This window comes from Sitodiplosis mosellana, unplaced genomic scaffold (genome assembly GCF_009176505.1).
Source record: "Sitodiplosis mosellana isolate CC-2019 unplaced genomic scaffold, AAFC_SMos_1.0 Smas_scaffold_12, whole genome shotgun sequence".
NCBI lineage: Eukaryota > Metazoa > Arthropoda > Insecta > Diptera > Cecidomyiidae > Sitodiplosis > Sitodiplosis mosellana.
Window position 1 is genome coordinate 2,196,273 of NW_022595254.1, and position 21,261 is coordinate 2,217,533.

At 35.5% G+C, this 21,261-nt stretch overlaps 2 protein-coding genes across 16 annotated transcripts; one reads left to right on the forward strand and one right to left on the reverse strand.

Annotated features, from left to right (window-relative positions):
- Positions 1–2,995: 2,995 nt before the first annotated feature.
- LOC129567810 (uncharacterized protein DDB_G0283357-like) lies at positions 2,996–14,342 on the forward strand. 13 transcript variants are annotated; one of them, XM_055445135.1, is made up of 17 exons: positions 3,142–3,887; positions 5,555–6,262; positions 6,390–7,031; positions 7,390–7,577; positions 7,695–8,019; positions 8,130–8,147; positions 8,232–8,371; positions 8,505–9,321; positions 9,424–9,597; positions 9,674–10,077; positions 10,156–10,282; positions 10,369–10,635; positions 11,046–11,188; positions 11,971–12,450; positions 12,564–12,851; positions 13,764–13,904; positions 14,018–14,342. In XM_055445135.1, exons 2-17 carry the CDS (start codon positions 5,575–5,577, stop codon positions 14,087–14,089), a joined length of 4,914 nt encoding a protein of 1,637 aa, XP_055301110.1. In that variant the 5' UTR covers positions 3,142–3,887; positions 5,555–5,574; the 3' UTR covers positions 14,090–14,342. The 13 variants fall into 13 exon arrangements, with proteins under 13 accessions (XP_055301103.1, XP_055301110.1, XP_055301114.1 ...); XM_055445139.1 differs by having other exon boundaries at positions 3,210–3,887; positions 11,067–11,188; XM_055445137.1 differs by having other exon boundaries at positions 3,485–3,887; positions 7,408–7,577.
- A 3,732-nt stretch (positions 14,343–18,074) lies between these two features.
- On the reverse strand, positions 18,075–21,247 carry LOC129567812 (aminoacylase-1-like). Of its 3 annotated transcripts, XM_055445142.1 has the most exons (8): positions 20,951–21,247; positions 20,750–20,827; positions 19,879–20,096; positions 19,156–19,812; positions 18,950–19,074; positions 18,641–18,774; positions 18,540–18,568; positions 18,075–18,476 (listed from the first exon to the last, which is right to left on the reverse strand). In XM_055445142.1, exons 1-8 carry the CDS (start codon positions 20,956–20,958, stop codon positions 18,301–18,303), a joined length of 1,425 nt encoding a protein of 474 aa, XP_055301117.1. In that variant the 5' UTR covers positions 20,959–21,247; the 3' UTR covers positions 18,075–18,300. The 3 variants fall into 3 exon arrangements, with proteins under 3 accessions (XP_055301117.1, XP_055301118.1, XP_055301116.1); XM_055445143.1 differs by lacking the exon at positions 20,750–20,827; XM_055445141.1 differs by having other exon boundaries at positions 20,750–21,246.
- Between the last annotated feature and the right edge of the window lie 14 nt (positions 21,248–21,261).

Here is a 21,261-nt window from a genome sequence, read left to right on the forward strand (position 1 = left end):
AAAAAAAAAACAAAATACAATCGATAAACACGTACACGAAGTGTAATAAATTGAAAGTTTGATATATTTGACGTAACGAATTGCGACGCTCATTAAATTGAATGCCAAATCGATCCACTTCCAACGCTGTTTGTTAGAGTAGAATTTTTATTCTAATGCGTTCTTCGATTTTTTCTTCTTCTATTATTATTCACGATCAGAATTTCAAATCGACCTGCAAGCGATTCATTTAAAATGCATCGAATTCTCGGTTTAGTAATAACATGCAATGGAATGTAGAAAACACTTTGAACATTTTCCTCGGGGAATATTTGTAATTTCATTTTCAACTGGTTTTTCCCTGTTATCAACGGAACAAAAGTTGTTTTTTTTTCGCTTTTCTGAAGTGCCTTGGATGAAGTAGCCAATGTAAAACGACCAAGATGACAACAATAATGCTGCAACGTTTTCATATTTCTCAAGAGCGAATCGTACGCTGTGTATATTTGTAGTTCAAAATGTTAATTAGACCCATCTTATGCAGCATTCAATCGACTAATGCCGCAATGCATCTCTTTCCAGCAGTAATAATTGTTGGTAGTTTTTGCGTCACACATCTCTCGCCGAATGTACGATGGGAATAGTGCGCTTTGTTTATTCTATCACGCAAACGCACACATTTTTCGTCCTCTTCTTTCAATACGATTGCTATGTAGCTATATTTAATTGCTCGTGCTCGTATTCTTCGTAATAGATTATTCACTGTTTGATGTTATTTTCTTCGTCAAGTGTGTGCCATTAGTCACAAAAATTGTATGGGGCCACCACCAATTGCGGAGCCAAGACGCCGCACTGAATGGAGTTATAAAATTGATATGATCATATTTAGTAAAGTTGAATTGTAATCGCTACAATTGGACATCATGGTATGTGTGTTTTTTAAGCGCCCGGCTCATATGTAACTCCGGCCCGATACGCTATTTTAGTATCAGTGTCAAGCGAAGTTCAACCAATTTAAACGGCACACACACACACACACGCACCAATTCCTTCAATTTATGACAAATCGTTATAAATGAATGGCTTTATCGGCCACCAAATCGATACTCAATCTGAAATCTAATCATAATTTTTACCAAGAAGTCTGGATTTGAACAATAAACACAAACGCACACTTTGGACACATGGCGAAAAACAAGTGAGGAAAAAAAATAGTGTTGGAGTGGGTGATCCACTTACATCAATCTTCTCTTTGTTTTTATCCATTTGAGTATTTTTGCTTGGACGACCCATTTGACTTGACTTTTCGATACGATACGAGTTCACCAGTTAGTTAGTTTAATCGATTTAATCAATCACTTCACTTCGAGTTGCTTTTATTTTTAGCCAATAATTTTTCGTCGCATCAAAGACCTCAATAAACACTCGCGATTGAATGGAACAATAAGCACTTGTGTTCACTTTGACAACGAAATTTAATCTACTTTTTGAACACACTGCTCTCAGAGTTAACACCGTCGAAAATGAAAATCTCCTAAAATCAATTCACCTCGAAACCATTACGACAAAATACACATTGAAACCCGTACAATGCGACAGAAAAGAAAAAAAAATTAAGCTCAATGAAATTATTGAACCGATCGAATCCAATCTAAACATTCGAACATTCACTGTAAACAATACGAAAAAAACAACACAGCTTGATTACACAAACTGTGTATAAATGGTGCGAAATAAAAATAAATGGATATTTCATTCACTTTTTTTCCCGTTTGACGGATTGTCTCCGATTGTCTCGAAGCGATGGCCGCTTTACAACTGTAGAATGAAAGTATAATTTCGGTTCTTTCGAGAGTGTGATTCGGTGTTGTATACACTGTCTTATCAAATAATCAAATACACAGAGTGACGAATTGAGTCAGTCCGCTTACACACTTGTGCCTCAATATGATAAACAATAATAAAGAAGGGCTTCAATCCACTGTATTTGTTTACCTTGTCGATCGCATATCTGAACGAAAATACACACACACCGTACTGCGAGCGCGTTTAAAATGATTTTACCGATTGAGCAAGGGAAGAAAAAAACAAATCTAATTCAAGCAGACAGAGTTGAATCTCGATCTAATGGAATGCATTGCAGTCGAGCTCGACTCAAGCTACAGTTTTTGATTTAGCGTGTGCGAAGAGATGCTGCTGCTGGTGGTGTTCACCTAATGAATCGATGCATGTAAAATATATCGCTTATTATTCATTTTAACTGTACTTTCCATCAACAATACGCTTTTACGCTTGCGTTATTATTACTTATCATCATAGCTGATTACAGCAACAACGAAAATAACAACATCGACGAAAAAAAATCGCGTATTATTCCGTTTTGCGGAGCTTCGATTCAAACGGAAAATGTGTGTGTGTGTGTGTGCACCGTGTGCATCGTGCATAATAGCGATAGGCCGCGTTTAGTGATTAGAAAGAAGATTCAAGCATTCAAAACACTCAACCGATCGATATATGTTTGTACCAAACAGTGAATTGTACATTGTCTTATAATTTGTGTGTTTTTTTCTTCTCGCTTTTCGCTTCTCGCTTTGAATCTGTTACAACTTATGCAATAACATAAAATCTATAACGTAAGAGATTTTGAATGGTTTTTTAACAGTACCTTGCGATGTAAAATCAACAATTAAATCATGTCGCTCTATGCTTCAATGCTTGTTTGCCGCGGTGTGTTGTGTATCGCCACTGAACAATCACAAGACGTTAGCCCGTTAATACTGTGTTTGCATATGATTTTTTATTATTATTCAATGTTGAAGCTTCATTTCGTATTCACCTTTTGTCGTATTATTCCTTCCACTAAACACGCATGTACGAGTCATTCGAATGCATCGGCAAGGTCTCTTAATTGTACCTTTAATTAACCGTAACACCAAATCGTTCACATTTGCGAAACATTCCGAAAACAATTTGTCGATTCTGAACAAATTCAGAGCAGATCAATCATATTTCGAGTGAGTTCTGTCCATTAAGAGCGATGATAATCCATCAAAAAGTGGCCTACGTAGGCGGAGATACTTCGCAATTGTTTCGGTGTGCAAAAACGTTTATGATTCCAATTTGAAATTCGCTCAATTGAGATTCGCTCTTATGCGTTACACAGTACAGTAGAATCAGTGTTGCCAGAAGTGGCCGTAAGCACTTGATATATCATATATCAGCCGGTTTGTGTAATTTCGTGTGATTTTTTCAATAAAATTTCGAAAAATATTTCCTTTTTAACTTCAATCAATCAAATTTTAGCGACCTTTAATTTTATTTGCTAAAATAACAAGAGTTTTTGCTTGCCATTTACCTGTTCTACAAGTATTCAAACTCCAATTGGATTGAATGACATTGATGCGAATTCGCCGTAAACAGAATTCGCTGCGTTCGGGCGCCGTGTGTCAGTATGTGTTTTCGGTTTTTTATTTTTATTTTCTCCCAAATATACATTTTCTAGACAATTGTCAAAATCAATACAAATTGCTTTAAAACCCATAGAGATCGTCATAAAGGTGTACAGCTCACACAACATATCTCGCTCGAATGAAAGCGACACACAAAAATGTTTGTGTTTAAATAGTATAAACATTAATTTAATAAAACAAAATTCTATTTATTTTCGGTGTCGAGTGCAAGGTTTTCGATAAAACAAAAATTGTATCCATTTCCATGGATAAGTGATTCAAAAAAAATAACACGAAATTGTGGGTGATGTTAAGTTTGCCGAGTCATTAAACAAAGGAACCAAAACAAAGTGTGTGCAAAATCAACAAGCATCCATACATTTCAACTTCTCTCTATCTCTGTGGGTTTCGTTGGTTTTATGTATTTATTTATTTTTTCGTGGTAAAATGTTACGATTGGTAAGTATGAAGTGAGGAAAATTTTTCGATAGAAAATTTGAAAGTAGTAAAATATGAATTGATTTGAGCTTAAGTTCAGACAGACTCCGCGTCGAAAAATCGTTTCTTCATATCAATTGTGGAAAAAAGTGGTTGCGTCTTAATATGTATTTGTACATTGTACATATGTTTGTAGCTCTATGGCGCTGTAAGTGAGTCAGTGTTTGGGTGTGTGTATGTATTTGTGTGCATGTGTGTGCATGGGAAAAGGCTTTTTCCCTCTGGTTAGAGTTTTCCTCGATTTCGACATCATCATATCAAATGTTTGTATGTCGTCGCGACGTATTTGACAACACACAATATTGCACGGCCAAACACAGAGAGTACACACAGACCGAAATGAAATTCTCCCTTCTTCTATCACATAGAATTTGCCCATTCGGTGTCGTATATGCTGTCTCTCCCTCGGTGTAACTATCCAACAAACTCCTCCATTGGCACATTGTATGTTGGTTTGGATATTATATCCATCCATATCGAACTGGCAATACGTGTGAATTCACCCGTATCCGTGCGTCATCCGTGTGGTGGTTTTGTGCATGTGTACTGTATACTGTTGGCCACCGCAATTCGTTGTTATCGATTTTTCTTTTCGTTTTCGCCACTTTTCAACTTCAACTCTCTGGCTCTCGCTCACAGTGCTACTCAGTGCAGAGAACATCGTAGAACATATAGTTCTGTTCCCATTTCATTTTGTGTGTGTGCTCTGGTTTTTACACAGATTTAAGAAGAAGAAAAAAAAATCGAAAAGAAATTTGGTGAGGCAAATATGTGAAATTAATTTTGTTCTGTTCGATTTCAAATCAGTAATTTATTGACTTGAATTGTACGTATCTTATCGCGAGTGCAAAAGAACAACTAAATCCACTATAATCCTGATGCGCTAATTTATTGCGTCTGGTTACAAAGTCGATACAGAAAATTGTTGGTTAACACACAACGTTCTACTTCAAGTAAAAGAAAAAGAAAAGCAATTCCATTTTTGTGTGAAAATTTCAGTAAAATCCGAATGTTTCGGAGGTGTTGTGAATGAGTTGCATGAATAAAAACGAAAAATCATGAAAATGATATGAAAAACCAGTGGAAAATAATGACCAATACCAAATTCCAATTCTGAGTGTGAATATCAGTGAATATATTTACAAGTGTATTCGTTTAACAACCCCAAATGACAATCGATGATTCATTCCATATTCTCCCTTGAACATACATATAATACGCTGTGTGTCTTTCTGTTTCGTGGTTTTCCTTTTTCTTCTTTGTGTAAACCATTTTATTTCTCTGATTCATATTCTTTTCCGAACTTTCTTTCGGTTGGAATGAGAGAGAGAGAGAATGAGAGTGAGAAAAAAATTGCGTGAATTTAAATAAGCACACACACGAGCCGTGAGTGCAACTATAAATATGAATGTGAATTTTATCCTATTAAATGTATGACTTTTGAACATATGTTAAGGTTCAATATCCTGCGCCTACTTCCTCTTTTGGCAACAACCCTCATTCTGAATTTTGTTCTTCGGTTTTTTTCCTTTGCTTTCGCATATGAATGAAAGCAAAATATTATTCGTATAAGAATCGTTTCATTTATCCCATGTTATTTTCCCCATTTATTCTTCCAACGTCGACAGAAACCATTTTTAAAGGAGCGATGATAAGCGCAAATGTGCAACAACAGCAGCAGCAAGTGGATAATAAAAAGGCCACGAACGCAAATTACAGTCGGAAATCGCAAATCAATTTAGCACAGTATACGCAAAGTAGTAATAATCGAAATCTATTCAGCGACAGCAATTATTACATTGCTGCAAAGGATTACACAAACGTAGCAACGATTGATTTGTCTGAAAATCAATTATTGTTGCCGCAAACGACAAACGCTATTGCATCAAATCACCCAACATCGGTGCCATTGTCGATTACAGCATCGAATATACTCACCGTCGATTCAGTGTCGTCGACAAACATTCATGAACAGATATCGGCATTGTTCCCGAAGTGTCGACCCAAAAACGATGCGAACTTAAATAAGACGTCTCTCTACATTGAGACCAATAACACAACAACGGCAACGGCATTAGCTTCAGCTTCTTTATTGCTTGCATCATCACCGTCAAACGGCGACTACAAAAATCAAAATAAACTATTTGGTGAGAGTGAGAGTAGCCCTGACAATACGCTTAACGATAACAGTAGAGCTTATACGCGCAATATGAATAACCAAAACGCAGATGCAATGCTTAATGATGGCGCAACAACAGAACACATCCAACAGAATAATATTAGCGGAATTGGTGAAACGGCTTCAAGAATAAATCACGCTGGCTATGCAACACGATGTAATTACTTTGTTTCTCTGTTGTTTTTTCATTCAATTTTATTTTACGTTAGAATTGGTTGCAAGAGAATGGAGACAAATAATTGATTCTTTCTTCTTCTTTTGTGTTGTGCGCATTAAACACGCAGCGTATCAACATAATAGCAATAGTAACTATCAACGCAATGCGAATAGTCAACACCAAAGCAACGATTACCTTGGTGGTTTCGAAAGTTCCAATCAAATGTCGAAAATGCATCAGAAATGGGAAAATTCTTCGAATGACCCGCGAAAATGGGCAGCAGACAATGAAGATTTTATGCGTGACGGAAATATTTGGGAGAAACGTAGACGTACTCCAAACACAACTCCCGCCAGCACCGTATTAAATTCGCCCGATTTCAATGAAATGCATCATTACTCGCACAATGCGGTGCAGCATCAGATAAAAGTTGGTCGTAGCCCAGTGAATCAGCATGATCACAACAAAGATATGAATAATACTAGTCCCGTGTCGCCAATCCAACCACCGCATCAACGGTCCACCAAACGACCAGCGACACTCGTTTCGGATGGTGAAATTGTTGTCTTTGATGACATTGACAATTGGCGAAATCAAAACGAGAAACACTTTATCACAAAAAGCAAAGCGTCACATCAACAGAACCATGCGAATAGCAAATCTCAATCCAGCCATCGATTCAACCATATGCTATTCGATGATGATGACGACGATGAACGCGAAAGTAACACAAACTCCTTTAGCACCGAGAATGTGACAAAAATGATTGGTAAGTTTTTCAATTCATACAGACAGTTGGTCTATGAGACAAGAAACAAATACACCTCAATCAAATCCCTACGTATCCCAAGTTTTCTGCTTCCATTGCTTTCTGTGCTATTTTCTAGAACAAACGCACATCATTCTTTCCTATAAAGCTTTGTTTTATCGTACCCTTTCTGTGTACGTCTTAAATGGAAAATTTTTAAAGGAAAAAACAATCAAATTTCATACGAGAAAAAAAACGAACGGCTTAATTTTCATCTAACATTGGCTACAATTGGTTATTTTGTTTTCCTGTGTTTCTCTTTTATTTTTTCTATCACTTCCGTTTGCTCTCTCAATCTCTGTGTCTAAACGAAAAAAAGGCATTCTGCCGATTGCAGAGTACGAAGGTTCGCCGCGACGCTTCGGGCTCTATCAGCAAGATCTACCTCTTCATCAATATCAATACACGTCGTCGACCACGAATCAACAGCACTTTGACCGCCCACCAAGCTCACGAAAAATGCTCACATCACCAACATTATTTCCACCTCGACCCGGTTTTCCGAAGGTAAAAAAAAAATTGTGCTCTGCATGTTGCTCAAGTGGTGGATAATGATCCGGATTAAAAAAGCTAACAGCCTTTGCTTTCGTTGAACCATTTTTTTATCCGCTCTATTTTCCGTAGCGCATTACAACGTCACCATCGAATGGGAGCATCAACGGAACTGTAGCTGATGAAGTCAATAAGAGCAACAACGCGGCAACGGGTTTTGAATACCAGAATAATGCATTGAATAAACGATCACCATCGGTATCACCAACCATCCAAGAAATCACATCATCGCCAATCATTCCAAATAAACCGGTCACATCAACACAGTGTGATAGTAGTTCACCCTCGAACTCACAAGCAGTGCCTATTTCATCGTCGCCGAATTCGCAATCATCGCCCTTGAAAAACGAGAGTAGCGTCAGCGAACATAACGCAAAAACTTCACCGAAATATACGGGTAAGTGATTCCGTGCGACACAACGCCCGATTCTTCCATTAATCAGTCTGGAATCGTGGAACAACACAAAAAGGACGAAATATTAATTAGTCATTTTCTTTCGCATTCAGATCGAATCAATTTGTTGGGTAACCATAATAGTAACAGTAGCAACTATTTGCCATCTACAACGCTTTCAAACAATGCTAATCGTTCGTCATTCACTACTACAGCTCCGAACACCACCACATTTGATTATTTGTATGAATTTTCGGAAACACGTAAAGTGCTCGAGGATTTCTTCAAGTGTCCAACAAATGAGGAGGAGAAGAAAATTGCCGACTGCTTCAATGAAAGTGACACCGGAAGTCTGGTAAGTTTTTGACAGAGTGAGATTTTCCTCAACAGTTTTTACGCCTGCGGAGGATTTAACGTGTTCTGATGTCTATTTTTTTTTCTTCTTTCGATATTTCCAACAACTCTAATCCAATTTGCGCACATTGTAGGAAAATTTGAACGAAATCGATGAGAAAAATACGGATTCCAATTATATTGGGCAGCGTTTAGCCAAAGTACCAACGGCAAACAATAAAGATTATAACAATACGTCCGTGTATCATTCGCCGAAATCGCGATACGCAAACAATTACTCGAATCAACAATCCGACGAATATGAGCATAATGATGTTGAATTGTATTTGGATTCGAATAGCCGGAGCAGTGGCGAATTGGCCGACACGGAATTGGAAATGAATCAGCAACGGCGTTATTCGCGGCATTTCACGTTGTCGCCCGAAACAACGGACTACGATTCAAATTGTGGTGATTTAGATAGTTTATCGAATGATTTGAATGGATGCATTGGCATGAACAGTTATTGCCTATCCGGTACGGGTTTGAATAGTTCCAATGCGATTATACCCGACTATTCGCGGCTATACACAAGTATGCCAGTTCTAGAGGACGGTTTATCGAGTGGCCATGCATCCGATACGGAGAATAACAATCCAGTTCCATATTCGTTGAATAGTGTGTCGGCAGCGGTAGCTATAGCAGCCGCAGCATCTGTGACGACGACGACGACGACCACTAACAATACAAACAATACGTCGGCACAAATCAACAATATCTTTGATAACAAGTACATTGCCAGCAATATGAATAGCATGGGAAAAATGCTCAATCCAACTCCAGTTAACTCGGTTGCAAATAACATAAGCAATGCTAACCAGTCAAATAGCATCAATTTGGTGGATGTGTTAAGTCCAACGGCAGCAATTGAAATGCCACTTGACAAAGGATCGGACGTTCCAATGCCCATTGGTGAGATTTTGCAATTGAATTTTCCGGATGAAACAATTTTAAATTCTTCTTTTTTTTCTGACGAATCAAGAAATAAAACTTTTATTGTTACTCCTTTTATAGACGGTTTTGCAATGGGTACAATTGGATTACATAGCAACCAAAAACAATCACAACAACAGCAGCAGCAGCAGCAGCAGCAACAACAACAAACGCAGCAACAGCAACCCAAAGAGGAAAAACATGTGGATAGTAAAAGCTATTTGGACTCGGATATTACGTCCATTTTTTCCAATCGTAAGAAAACACTTTTTGTGCGCATCTGGTCGTTGCGTTGTCACTAATTAGCTGTCATGTCATTCTGTATTTATAGCACCATTGGCACAGATGAGCACCGCACATAACAATGCGAATCTGGCATCGTATCACGAAGATCATATTGAAATCGTTCACTCAACATTAAAGGATATTCGCAGTTCAACGCAACATTCAAAAACTCTTCAGCCGCCTGTGAGCCAGCAGCAACAACAACAACAACAACAACAACAGCAGCCACATGAAGAGGATAAGAAGTCATTGAAAAATGACAAGAGCTCACCAATTTGGCTGCCTCGCCATCATCATAATCAACACAATCAGTCACGTGAAAGTCTTAACTCCGATCACAACCCATCAAAACCGTTGAGTGTTGATGACGAAGAAGCCGACACCGATTTGGAAACGGATCGTTTGCTCGGTCAACAACGTTTAGATGATCATGGTTTTTATGATGAAAAGGTAAAGAATTGCTCTTAGCAAGTTTTACTCAATTAGTCAATACCAATGTCGATTTATTAAAATAAATTTGCCATTTAGTCATCGTCCAATTGGTGCGATCGTCCATCGCGATTGATTAAGTCTCCGTCGGCATCACTCTCATCGAAAACAATACAACAGCAACAACATCACGCACAAACATTTTCATCTGCTTCAATTCGACAAGGTAAAAACATCTATCAACACGTCTTTTATTTGCATAAAATAAGTTTGCATTTTCACTCATTCATACTCACAATTACGATACATTAGGCATTGGAACATCAACGGCAAGCGGTGTGTCTGCAGCATGTGCAAATAATTCATCAAATTCATCGTCATCGCCACCGAATCAACAGTCATCAAATCAGCATTTACCAAAGAATCCGAGCGCTAGCAATCAAAATGAAAATAAGGATAGCTTAACGTCACCAACCAAATCATCACATCTGTCGAAAATACAAAAAAGCCCATCCGATTCACAGAGTTCAAAAAATGAAACGGAAAAAATTCGCTCCGGAAAATCACGCAATAAAGAAGGTATACAATAGCTGTACTCTCCTTTTCAGCTCCCATTGAATTAATAGATCAATTTAACATTTCGAATTGTTTCCAATAAATTTATTGAAATTCTCCATTTGTATTTTTTACATTTTCCATTCAAATGTCACGATAACAACTAACTTCTAACCCATAACGTATGACACCATCAAATACGGATCATACACACATCTCAATTAAATACACTAACAAAATTGAAACTATAACATCAAATACGCTTCAAACTAACAACACTCACTCATTCGATGCAAATGGAAATGTGTAAGTGAAAAATAAAGTATTGATTAACCATTTAGCTCGTTTTTGTTTCTAAAACTGCTTTTTTGAACCAATTCTACTTTTTGACATGGAGATACTAACGTTTAACTTTTTTTTTCTTCATTCAAAAGGCCGTTATTGGGAACCAGCAGTTTTGATTGAAGGCGTTTTATTCCGAGCCCGATACTTGGGATCCACGCAACTAGTTTGCGAAGGTCAACCAACCAAATCCACTCGCATGATGCAAGCTGAAGAGGCGGTTTCACGTATTAAGGTAAAGTGTCCAGAGTAAACATAGATTCAATTAAACAGTACCCTCTATGTAGAAGCTAGTACATAACATATAAATTGTTTAGCATCAAAGTATCAGACAAACTGAAACTGGTCATTAAAAATTGATACGAAAAAAAAACAATACATACAACCAAAACTTTTTATAACGATATTTACATTTGTTTATGTCGCAAACTAACTGAATGTAAAATTTTCTGTCTTTTTTCTCTTTTTCTCTTCGAAATAATCATTAATCGCAATTCGATCTGTCATTCATGTTTTAAAAAAAACTAACACAAAATGACCCGCTGCATGTGTGGAATAACAAACACAATTCAAATAAACAAAATTGAATTTCAATAGGCATTGGTACGTAAAATATTTGAAAACAAAAATGAACAACAACAGCAAAAAAAACGTGCATTTTGTTGTTGTCATGCAAATGTCATATTTTTTTGTGTACTATTTGTGTTTCGATTGTGCACAATTTTTTCTATTTTTGCACAGTATAATCTCATGCATAGACGAAAAAAAATGGTTAAAAATTTCTTTCTAATTGTTTTGATTGTCGGTGTTCTATTCATTTTTGGCACTAAAATCATTTCAGTGTTAAAGTTCATCATTTTACCACCATTCAATTCATTTTGTATATTTTTCCTGTGTTTTGTTTGGCTTATCATCATATTTTGTATTTTATTTCAAGTGCACAGTCAATCAGTCTCTGTTGTGAAAGAATATCTTGAGTAATTTATACTATTTTTCATGTTCATCAAATCGAAATAGGCACCGGAAGGTGAATCACAGCCGAGCACCGAAGTGGATCTATTCATTTCGACCGAGAAAATAATGGTATTGAATACGGATTTGAAAGAGATCATGATGGATCATGCGCTGCGTACCATTTCGTATATCGCTGATATTGGTGATTTGGTGGTGTTGATGGCACGGCGTCGTTTCGTTCCATCCGATTCGGATGATGGGCCGAAATTGAATCGCACCCCGAAAATGATATGTCATGTGTTCGAAAGTGACGAGGCTCAATTTATTGCTCAATCAATCGGACAGGCATTCCAAGTAGCCTATATGGAATTTTTGAAAGCAAACGGAATTGAAGACCATAGCTTTGTTAAGGAGATGGACTATCAGGAGGTGCTCAATAGTCAAGAGATTTTCGGCGATGAATTAGAAATATTCGCCAAGAAGGAACTTCAAAAGGAAGTCGTTGTACCAAAGACAAAAGGCGAAATCCTTGGCATGGTCATTGTAAGTGGAAAAATGGGCATTGCGTAACACTCTAGTAGTTCTTGTTTGTAAATATTGCCGGAAACAGGATTTTTCTATCAATTCATTGAATATTGCACAATTTATCAATTTAGGTTGAGTCTGGATGGGGTTCGATGCTACCAACCGTTGTCATTGCAAATCTATTGTCCACTGGCGCCGCTGCTCGGTGCGGCCAATTGAATATTGGCGACCAAATTATTGCAATAAACGGCCTCAGCTTGGTTGGTTTGCCCCTATCAACATGCCAAACATATATTCGGAATACGAAAAATCAAACCGCCGTGAAATTTACTGTTGTGCCTTGTCCACCCGTAGTTGAGGTCAAAATCAAACGGCCGAACACAAAGTACCAACTCGGATTTAGTGTTCAGAATGGTGTAGTAAGTAGTTTTTTTTTCGATTTAGCTTAACTCTTTGACGACCTTTGGGACACATATGTTCCATTTTGTTTTTCGTCAATAATTTCCACATTTTTAAACCGATTTCGATAAAATTGGTTTCTTTTGAAAGAGAATGAATGTATTGCTGACCAGATAGTACCATAATATTGGATATTTATCATCACTGTGCTCAAATAGAACACATCAAAGACAAAAAATCTTTTTTTTTTTTTCAAGTTGCGCCAAACCCTATTTAATTTGAACGGTGCAACTTTTAAAGCTGAAAATTTGAAATTTTGTGCGGAATGTCCGTTATTTTCTAAAAATAATCAACTTTTCTCCTAAAAAATATTATTTGAAATTTTTATTGCTTTTGGCGCGATGGGACATATGTGTCCCATTGGTCGGTAAAGGTAACTAATTACCACTGATTCCCCTGTATTTGAACCATTTTTCGCGAATTTTCGAACACACAAATTTACAAAAAGATCATTAAATTCGTGATTAAATGGGCACAACAAAGCATAATTCAAACCATTTTCGGTTCCAAACGATTCTAAAAAATTTTAAAATGAAAAAGGTTTTACACGTAGTTCCTATGGGAGATATGTTTTTTTTTTCATAGAAAAATAGTTACCGTTACAGACCAATGGGACATATATGTCACATCATTTTTTTCATATTTGCAATTAAAAAAAATAATTTCACTATCTGCATACAGTGCCGGTATTCTCAGTCATTCCACAAAAATCGTTCGATTTCGGTGGAATTCTTAGAATTCTAGCCCAGTTTTGGTCGTCAAAGGGTTAATTTATGCACAGATACTTTTAGCAAATGGAAATACATCACATGAAACGAATATCATTCGAAGAATTAATAAATTAATGCCTAACTTCTTTGTATCAACTGTAGATTTGCAGCTTGCTACGCGGTGGGATTGCAGAGCGTGGTGGAGTTCGTGTTGGTCATCGCATCATAGAAATAAATAATCAAAGTGTTGTAGCTGTTCCACATGAGAAAATCGTTAATCTACTGGCCACATCTGTTGGGGAGGTACGTTCAAAACACGAATCCCTATCCATTCCACAGTGAAATATTTTTGGAAATTTAAACATAAATCTAAAATTAAGTTTGAGTCTAATGAAAATCCATTTCTATTTCTACAGATTCTGATGAAGACGATGCCGACATCAATGTTCCGACTGTTGACTGGCCAGGAGAATCCCGTTTATATCTAAATTTCACCTTTAAACTCTGCATCCATGAAAAAATGCGCAACTTACTTATAAATGCTCTGAAAAAGAAGAAGAACGCAATCCGATTGCATCGAAAACAATGTTCATATTATAATTTATAATCTTTTTTATCTTTTTTTAATGCGATTTGTTCACTTGTTGCAACTTATTATTTGTTTTTTATATTTTGAAAGATGTTTTTTCTTCTTGTTTCATTTGATTTATTAGTCACTATTAAAATCAATTATTTACCAAATGTTCTAACCGTATTGTTTTCTCCATTCTTATTTTATTTGTATGTAACAAACAAAATGTAGTTTCTTACTTTTTTTAATTGTAATTTTGATTTTTGTTTTGGTCCGTGTTATTTGAGAATATTGAAAATTGGATTGGTTTGGCATGGTCGATGTGCGTCCTCATAACTAATATATCAAAATTAAGACTTTTCTCCTCTAACAAAAGCAAACAAAAAAATTAATCCCATAAGAGAATCTTGCGAATGGCTTGTGACAAAATTTAACACTTGATATGTAAAAACAAACAAACAATTTCATGCTATGAGCTGCTATTTAATCTTTACTACTGAATTTTCATTATAATTAACACCAACAAAAATGCATACCAATTACAAAAGTATTTAATCATTTTAGATTAATGACAGCTAAAAATGAAATCAGAAGCTCCATTTGAGAATGCAAGCAGAAAAAGTTTCTATAAATACGATTTGATAAGGCAAATTATATATCCTGCATTTATTTATCACATTCAATGCACTATTTGGAATCTTCTTTAACCCAAGAATCGAAGTCTATTCAGAGTCAGAGAAGGACAGAACGAATTAGTTAACACAATTTCAAAAGAAACGTATTTACCCAAAGTCATTTCGATTGCAACCGATTTAAATAGTTTTCACACAAAATACAAATACAACACACATAATCAAAACAAAAGGAAAAGGAAGAAGACAAAAGGAACACTCAATATTTTAAACTGAAACGAACATAGAGAAATTGCGTAATACATTCTAAATTTCCCTACATTCCACGAAACAAATTGTTCGTTTTCTTTTCAAATTTAGTGAAAAAAAAAACACGAAAATTCTATGATTCGCACCAACACCTGGTCAGACACGCATACAAATTGAAGTTCGTATTCGATCGTAAGATTCTTCTTTGATAATTGTATTCTAAGCTGCATGGTTTAAAATGAAAATTTGGTATTGACACTCTTGCATCAATTTGAAGAAGAAAAAAATCAGAAAATTTCAGCTAATAGCTAGTACAATGGTACTCCCTTGCTTATCGAAAAAAAAAGATATATTCGAATCTCAAGGCACACTCTTTGCATAATCAAAACAATAGTCCCCTTGAGTTATTGCGGTTTTTGTTTGATTTTATCTTCAGCATCATCCTCCTCATTGTAGCCACTTGATTGAAATAAAGTAAACACCATCCACCACCACCATCAGTCGACACACAATAGATTGAAGCTTCGAAAATGTGTTGAAACAGAGTATATTTTCTTTCTGAGGAATTGGATTTGGCAAACAAATCCCGAGCTTAAACGAAATAGTTAACTGAGACCTGCTTTTCGCAATAGAACAATAAACAAACACAACATTTGACATTTACGTAGCATTTAAAATAACCCCAAAACATAATCAGATGTCCAAATATTCACAGGAATAGAATGAGCAGATGCAAGTTAAAACAAAAAAAAAACAAAAAAGACACTTCATTCCCGTCGAACTGCAAAACAATAATATTAAATTCATTGGAATAAACCGAGTAACAACAACCACAAATAGCTTAATGTTTAGAAGTATTCGCGTATTGCAAAGAAAGATGAATGATTGACAAAACAAAAACATGAATTACCTTACCTCAGAATGGTAAGGAAAACTATGCTTTAAATTAGGGAAACAATTGCTTTTTAATTGCTTGTCGACAGCCGCAACAGATAAGCGAGAGGCGAATTTGTGTACTGAATATCAATGATACAGTCGTATTCGAATTTCGAAACGGAATAACAAATAATGAACGACACACCGATCAATTATTCTGATAGTGTTCATCGTCCACTTATCGTTGCTGACAAGAAAGACAAGAAAAAAAATTCGAATTTGGTATTGGCATGAAGAGTTGAAAGTGGACAAAATAAAAGTGCATCACGTCCTAGATTATTACAACAGACAATTGTCTTTTCTTCTTTCCTCTATTGATGGAAAAAATGCCGCAAAATTTTTCAAAATTTAAATTGACAAAGCAAAAAACCAAAAAAAAACAAACAAATTATTCATTGATATATCATAAAAAATTATTATAATGAATGTTGTCGGTAGCTAACAAAAAGCATTAAATTGAAACAAATAAATAAAAAAAATCATTCACATACATATGAAAAATTACAAGTAAATTTAATCCAAACAAATGAAACAAGTTTGATTGATGGCTGAAAAATAGAAAAAAAATTTGCAATACGCAAAATATTTTCGTAAAAAATTGAACAGAAACACACTGAAACTGTAGAAAAAGTGCGAGTATTTGAAACGAACTAATACGAAAATGAAATGAATTTGAAAATAAAAAAAAACACACTTTTTTGTAATGAATTGGATTTAAATTTCGCATTAAGATTCCTAAATTTATCAAAATTACAATTGAAAAAGGGGAAAAAAGTAAACAAAAACAACTCAAAAAAAGTCATAAATTTAAGTCGTGTTTGTGATAAGAGATAAGCTATGGAAATAAATATGGTGGGAACATCGTGCGAATAGGAGAAATTTATTCTGATTTCCTCGAGAATGTACGATTCATATTTGAATTTACTTATAAATGTTGAGTGTTCTAACAATTAAAAAGAAAAAAAAACACAAAGAAAATGATCAACCAAAAAAAAACAAATTGTGGGGAAGGAGAGGACTGACCATAGGTGACAAAATTAGACTAGAGCAAATTGTATCTGAATGAAAAGAAATCTACTAATTCAGTGAATAAAGGAAAAGCAAAAATAATTTTCTTCATTGGCTTTATGAATGCATTGGAGTTTTATTCAATAATTGATTTTTTTTGGCGGTTTTAATTTTTGTGACGACGTAATTGATTATTGATACGACAAAACCGAATACAGATTGTATTTGGAGCTTATATTTTGTACCAAATTATAGGTTTGTCGTCGTATCTTTCTTTAACGTATTCATCGTGTCCAAGCTACATGGGAGGTGAAAATATATAAGTGGTGAAAAAAAGAACTGGTAGGCTCAACTTAAAATTAATGATAAAAACCACTAATGAAATTTAGATCGTAGATAGGTATATCTTCTATAGGACATCATTAAAACTTTAGAGACATTCCAATTGTTTACAAAAAGGATTGATGCATTGATGAGGCCTGAATAACTTAATAGGAAATTCTAAATTTATTACATTTAATCTGCCCAAATAATCTAAAAATAAAAGTAATTTTTTTGGAATTAATCCCTTCCTGAATCTCCATTAGCAGACCAGTCTGGTTTCTCTGCAGAAAAATACCTACAAATCCTAATTTCCCGGATAATCTACCAAAATACTGCAATAGTGGTTTCTTATCTTGATGAGATATGGCGAAAAAAAAGCAATCAAAGTCTTGATAAACAACAAACCGAATCAATTCAAACCAGAGATGGAGTATATGTATATCAATTCGTTCTATTTACTGTACTCCGTACAGAACGGTATATATACATTGATATACCTTTGCGTTCGCTGTCACAAAAGTAGTAGTTGACGCATGCGCTCAACGCGTTAAACGCAAAGGTATACGTTTTAGTATATACCGATACACATTTCCATACACTTGTGGTAAACGATGAACCATCTCTGATTCAAACCTGTGCAAATATTCCTCCATAGCTAGAACAACGTCCATATGTGAACTCAGCAAAATTGAAGGCAGCTCTGGCTGATTGCCTTTCATGCATATAGAAAACAAAAATACTCATGAATAAACGTGAATTCCAAACCATACATGGCAAATCTTTTATTTATCTTTTTTTATCGTTTGGTATCTTACACAGAAATATTTGCTTTGTAAAGCAACAGATTATTCTGAAGAATAAAGAAACAATTAACCGATTATGAGATGTGGCAACCAAAGTTCTATTTTCTATTCTTTAATTCCAGCCAAAAAGCCAAAAAAATTTTGTACTAAAAAGCATATATCGAGTACCGCCCATTTCACACGTTGCCTAAGTTCAATATAATCTTTTTGTACACATTCACACCAGCTAAATAAGTATCGACCGAAATGTATTCGTTGTGGTCATGCAACTTTGCTACGGTGTTCATCAACGGTGAAAAGCCCAATGCTGCTAAACCAATTCGTCGAATGTATTTCATGTCAGAAGACGGACCTGTAATGAATACGTGTAATGAATAGGAGAAACAGTGGAAAGTTTAAATGCTTTGAATCCTACCCAATACCATTGCTTGAACTTTGAGACCACTGAAATGAAGATCATTTGATGTGAAAGATGTTTTTTTTTTTTGTACAAAAAGATAAAATACAAAATCTTACGACTCGTGCACGGCATTTCTGAATGCAATCCAATATGGATTGGAATCATCAACCGGAGTAACTTTTTCTTTTTCTCCCTTTTCCAACGTGGTCACGGTAATATTGCCACCAGCCTCCTTGCACCAGCGGTGAATCTTCGAAAAAGTAACGGAGTTTTTTTAAATTGTCAATCCGGATTTTGCTAGTGCAACACAAGCAAACACAATTTTCTCTTGATTTTGATGCTATAGTCTATTTTTCTCTTCCTATGTTTGTTTCTACTTTCAACAAACACTTTTTGTTTCAGAAATTTCAAAGGAATTTACTAACCATTTTTTCAAATTCATCCAAATCAGTATTGATTGAAATGCGAATATCGAAAGTGGCACTCATTTCCGCTGGAATCACATTATTTTCAACACCTCCTTTAATTTTTGTAAGATTGATTGTCGTCACTGTTTATTGTTTATTTGAAGCAAAAAAAAAAACATTTTTGTAACAAATGTTCCTGTCTTTTTAAATCTTTTACTATTTACCATTTCCGTATGGGTATTTCAGTTGGTTCAATTTGTATACTTCACCTCTACGAAATTCCATGAATTTGCTTACGACATAGCTCAATTTCTCTCCGGGAGTGTCATCGAAAAGTTTGGATCCGTGGCCAGAATGACCGTGAAAAATGAACTCGATCTGCCAAATGGTTCTTTCGGCATAATAAACAGGCAAGACTCCTTCATTATTTATGGCAACACCACCTTCATCCAACGCAAAGGCCAAATTAATTGATTTGAATGGGGAAGATTTAACGAATCCAGCCATCCCTTGTACGCCACCTCTTTCCTCGTCGGGCACATAGATAACGTGTATAGTTCTTTTAAGTTGTTGTACACCATCTCTTTTCAATGCGCGAAGCGCAGCCAAGTATTGCATGCCAACTGATTTCATATCTTGAGCTCCACGCGCAAAAATATTACCCGATTCATCAATGTGGGCCGAAAAAGGTGGATATTTCCAATACTCTTCATAAACTGGAACTACATCCATGTGTGAATTTAACACGATCGTTGGCAGCTCCGGTTTAGATCCTTCCCATGTTAATACAACGATTGGATTTTTATCATTCACCGGATAATAAATTTTCACAGGAAGATTCAACCCTTCTGCTTGTTTCTTCAAGAAGGCCACACATGGCTCTGCAAATGAAATTTCGGTTAAATAATAACTTATTCATTTTATTAGACAGTTTTTCGTTGATTCACCATAGTCGATGTCTGGATGAACACTTGGGATTTGTAAATATTCTCGAAATATTTGGATTTCTTCATTATTTTCCCATTTGGATGGTCCTGGTAGTGTATCATTATTTTCCTTTTCAATGTCGGGTTTTCCATTTGTAGGCTTTTCGAATGGCAATTCTTTGTTAATACTTTCGTTTTCTGTATGGGAAAAGTATACTGTCCCGGCTATTATAAGAACACTGAAGGTAAAAATAAATTAGAATGCATATTTGAAATTACGAAGAGTTGTTCGTAATGGGGGTTCAACCAAACTAAATCGATTGTACCAAATGTGTACTACAAATTACAAATAGAATTGATAGCAATATCGGTCTTATTTGCCGAGTTATCGCTCAAACCAAGATTTGGCTCAAAGTACAAATCCGTTTTACGATTTTTCTTAACGAAATGCGTACGAGACCGTGGCAACAGCAATCAGTACAGAAGGTGTACCTCACTGGATTGGCAGTTTTTTCAACCAACCAAGAATTAGCTCGAGTTACGCATATCTCTCACGGTTTTTCGTAACAATAATTGTACCAACATTTTTGACTGCGTTGAAATTGAGTGTGATGTATTGAAATTAAATGCACTCCACTTAAAATGAAAAGTACTAATTGTTCCGCGAACCGTACTTATCTCAAACACATTTTTGTTAAGGTACAGATCCAATTACGATTTTTCTGTGGAAAAAATGTGTACCTCTTACAATAAATCGAAATTTGAAGTGTACTTGCACTGAAATCAATTGTGACCTCAAGAAACTTCCTTTGTTCTCTCATACCTGGTCTCCGAGAGTTTCATACAAGGAACTTAGAATATAAAGTAGAAAAAAAATGAAAAAGAAAGTTACCATACGGCAGCAACTACTAGAAATCGTATATTGCATACGTAACGTGAAATTAACGACGGATTTGTAAAAATTGTCTTTCTTCCATCCATATTGCAAATTTCCACAACAGTAATTCCAATAAATGCGGCAAGAAACAATAAAAATTTGTATGTATAAGTTTTTAGTAAAAAAAAAAATATGTCAAAAACTGTTTATTCTCACGATTTCATTTTACTATCGTTTCGCTACCAATTCATAATAATAGTGAGCAAATCGTAGGTCTACTTCCGCAAGACTAACCATTCGAAATTTGAATTCAGTCTGTTTTGCCGTTTTTTTCCATGACCAAATATGTCTAGCAATCGGTTTATATTATACTACGTTCAAAACCACACCCCTGCAGAAAAAGGTTCAGCTTGTCTTGATATTTTGAGATATGAAAATGCGACATTTTAGTATCAAACTCCGAATGTGAACCAGAACAAACATTTAGAATTTGGTACAAAAACCACACAGATTCATATGAAAAATAT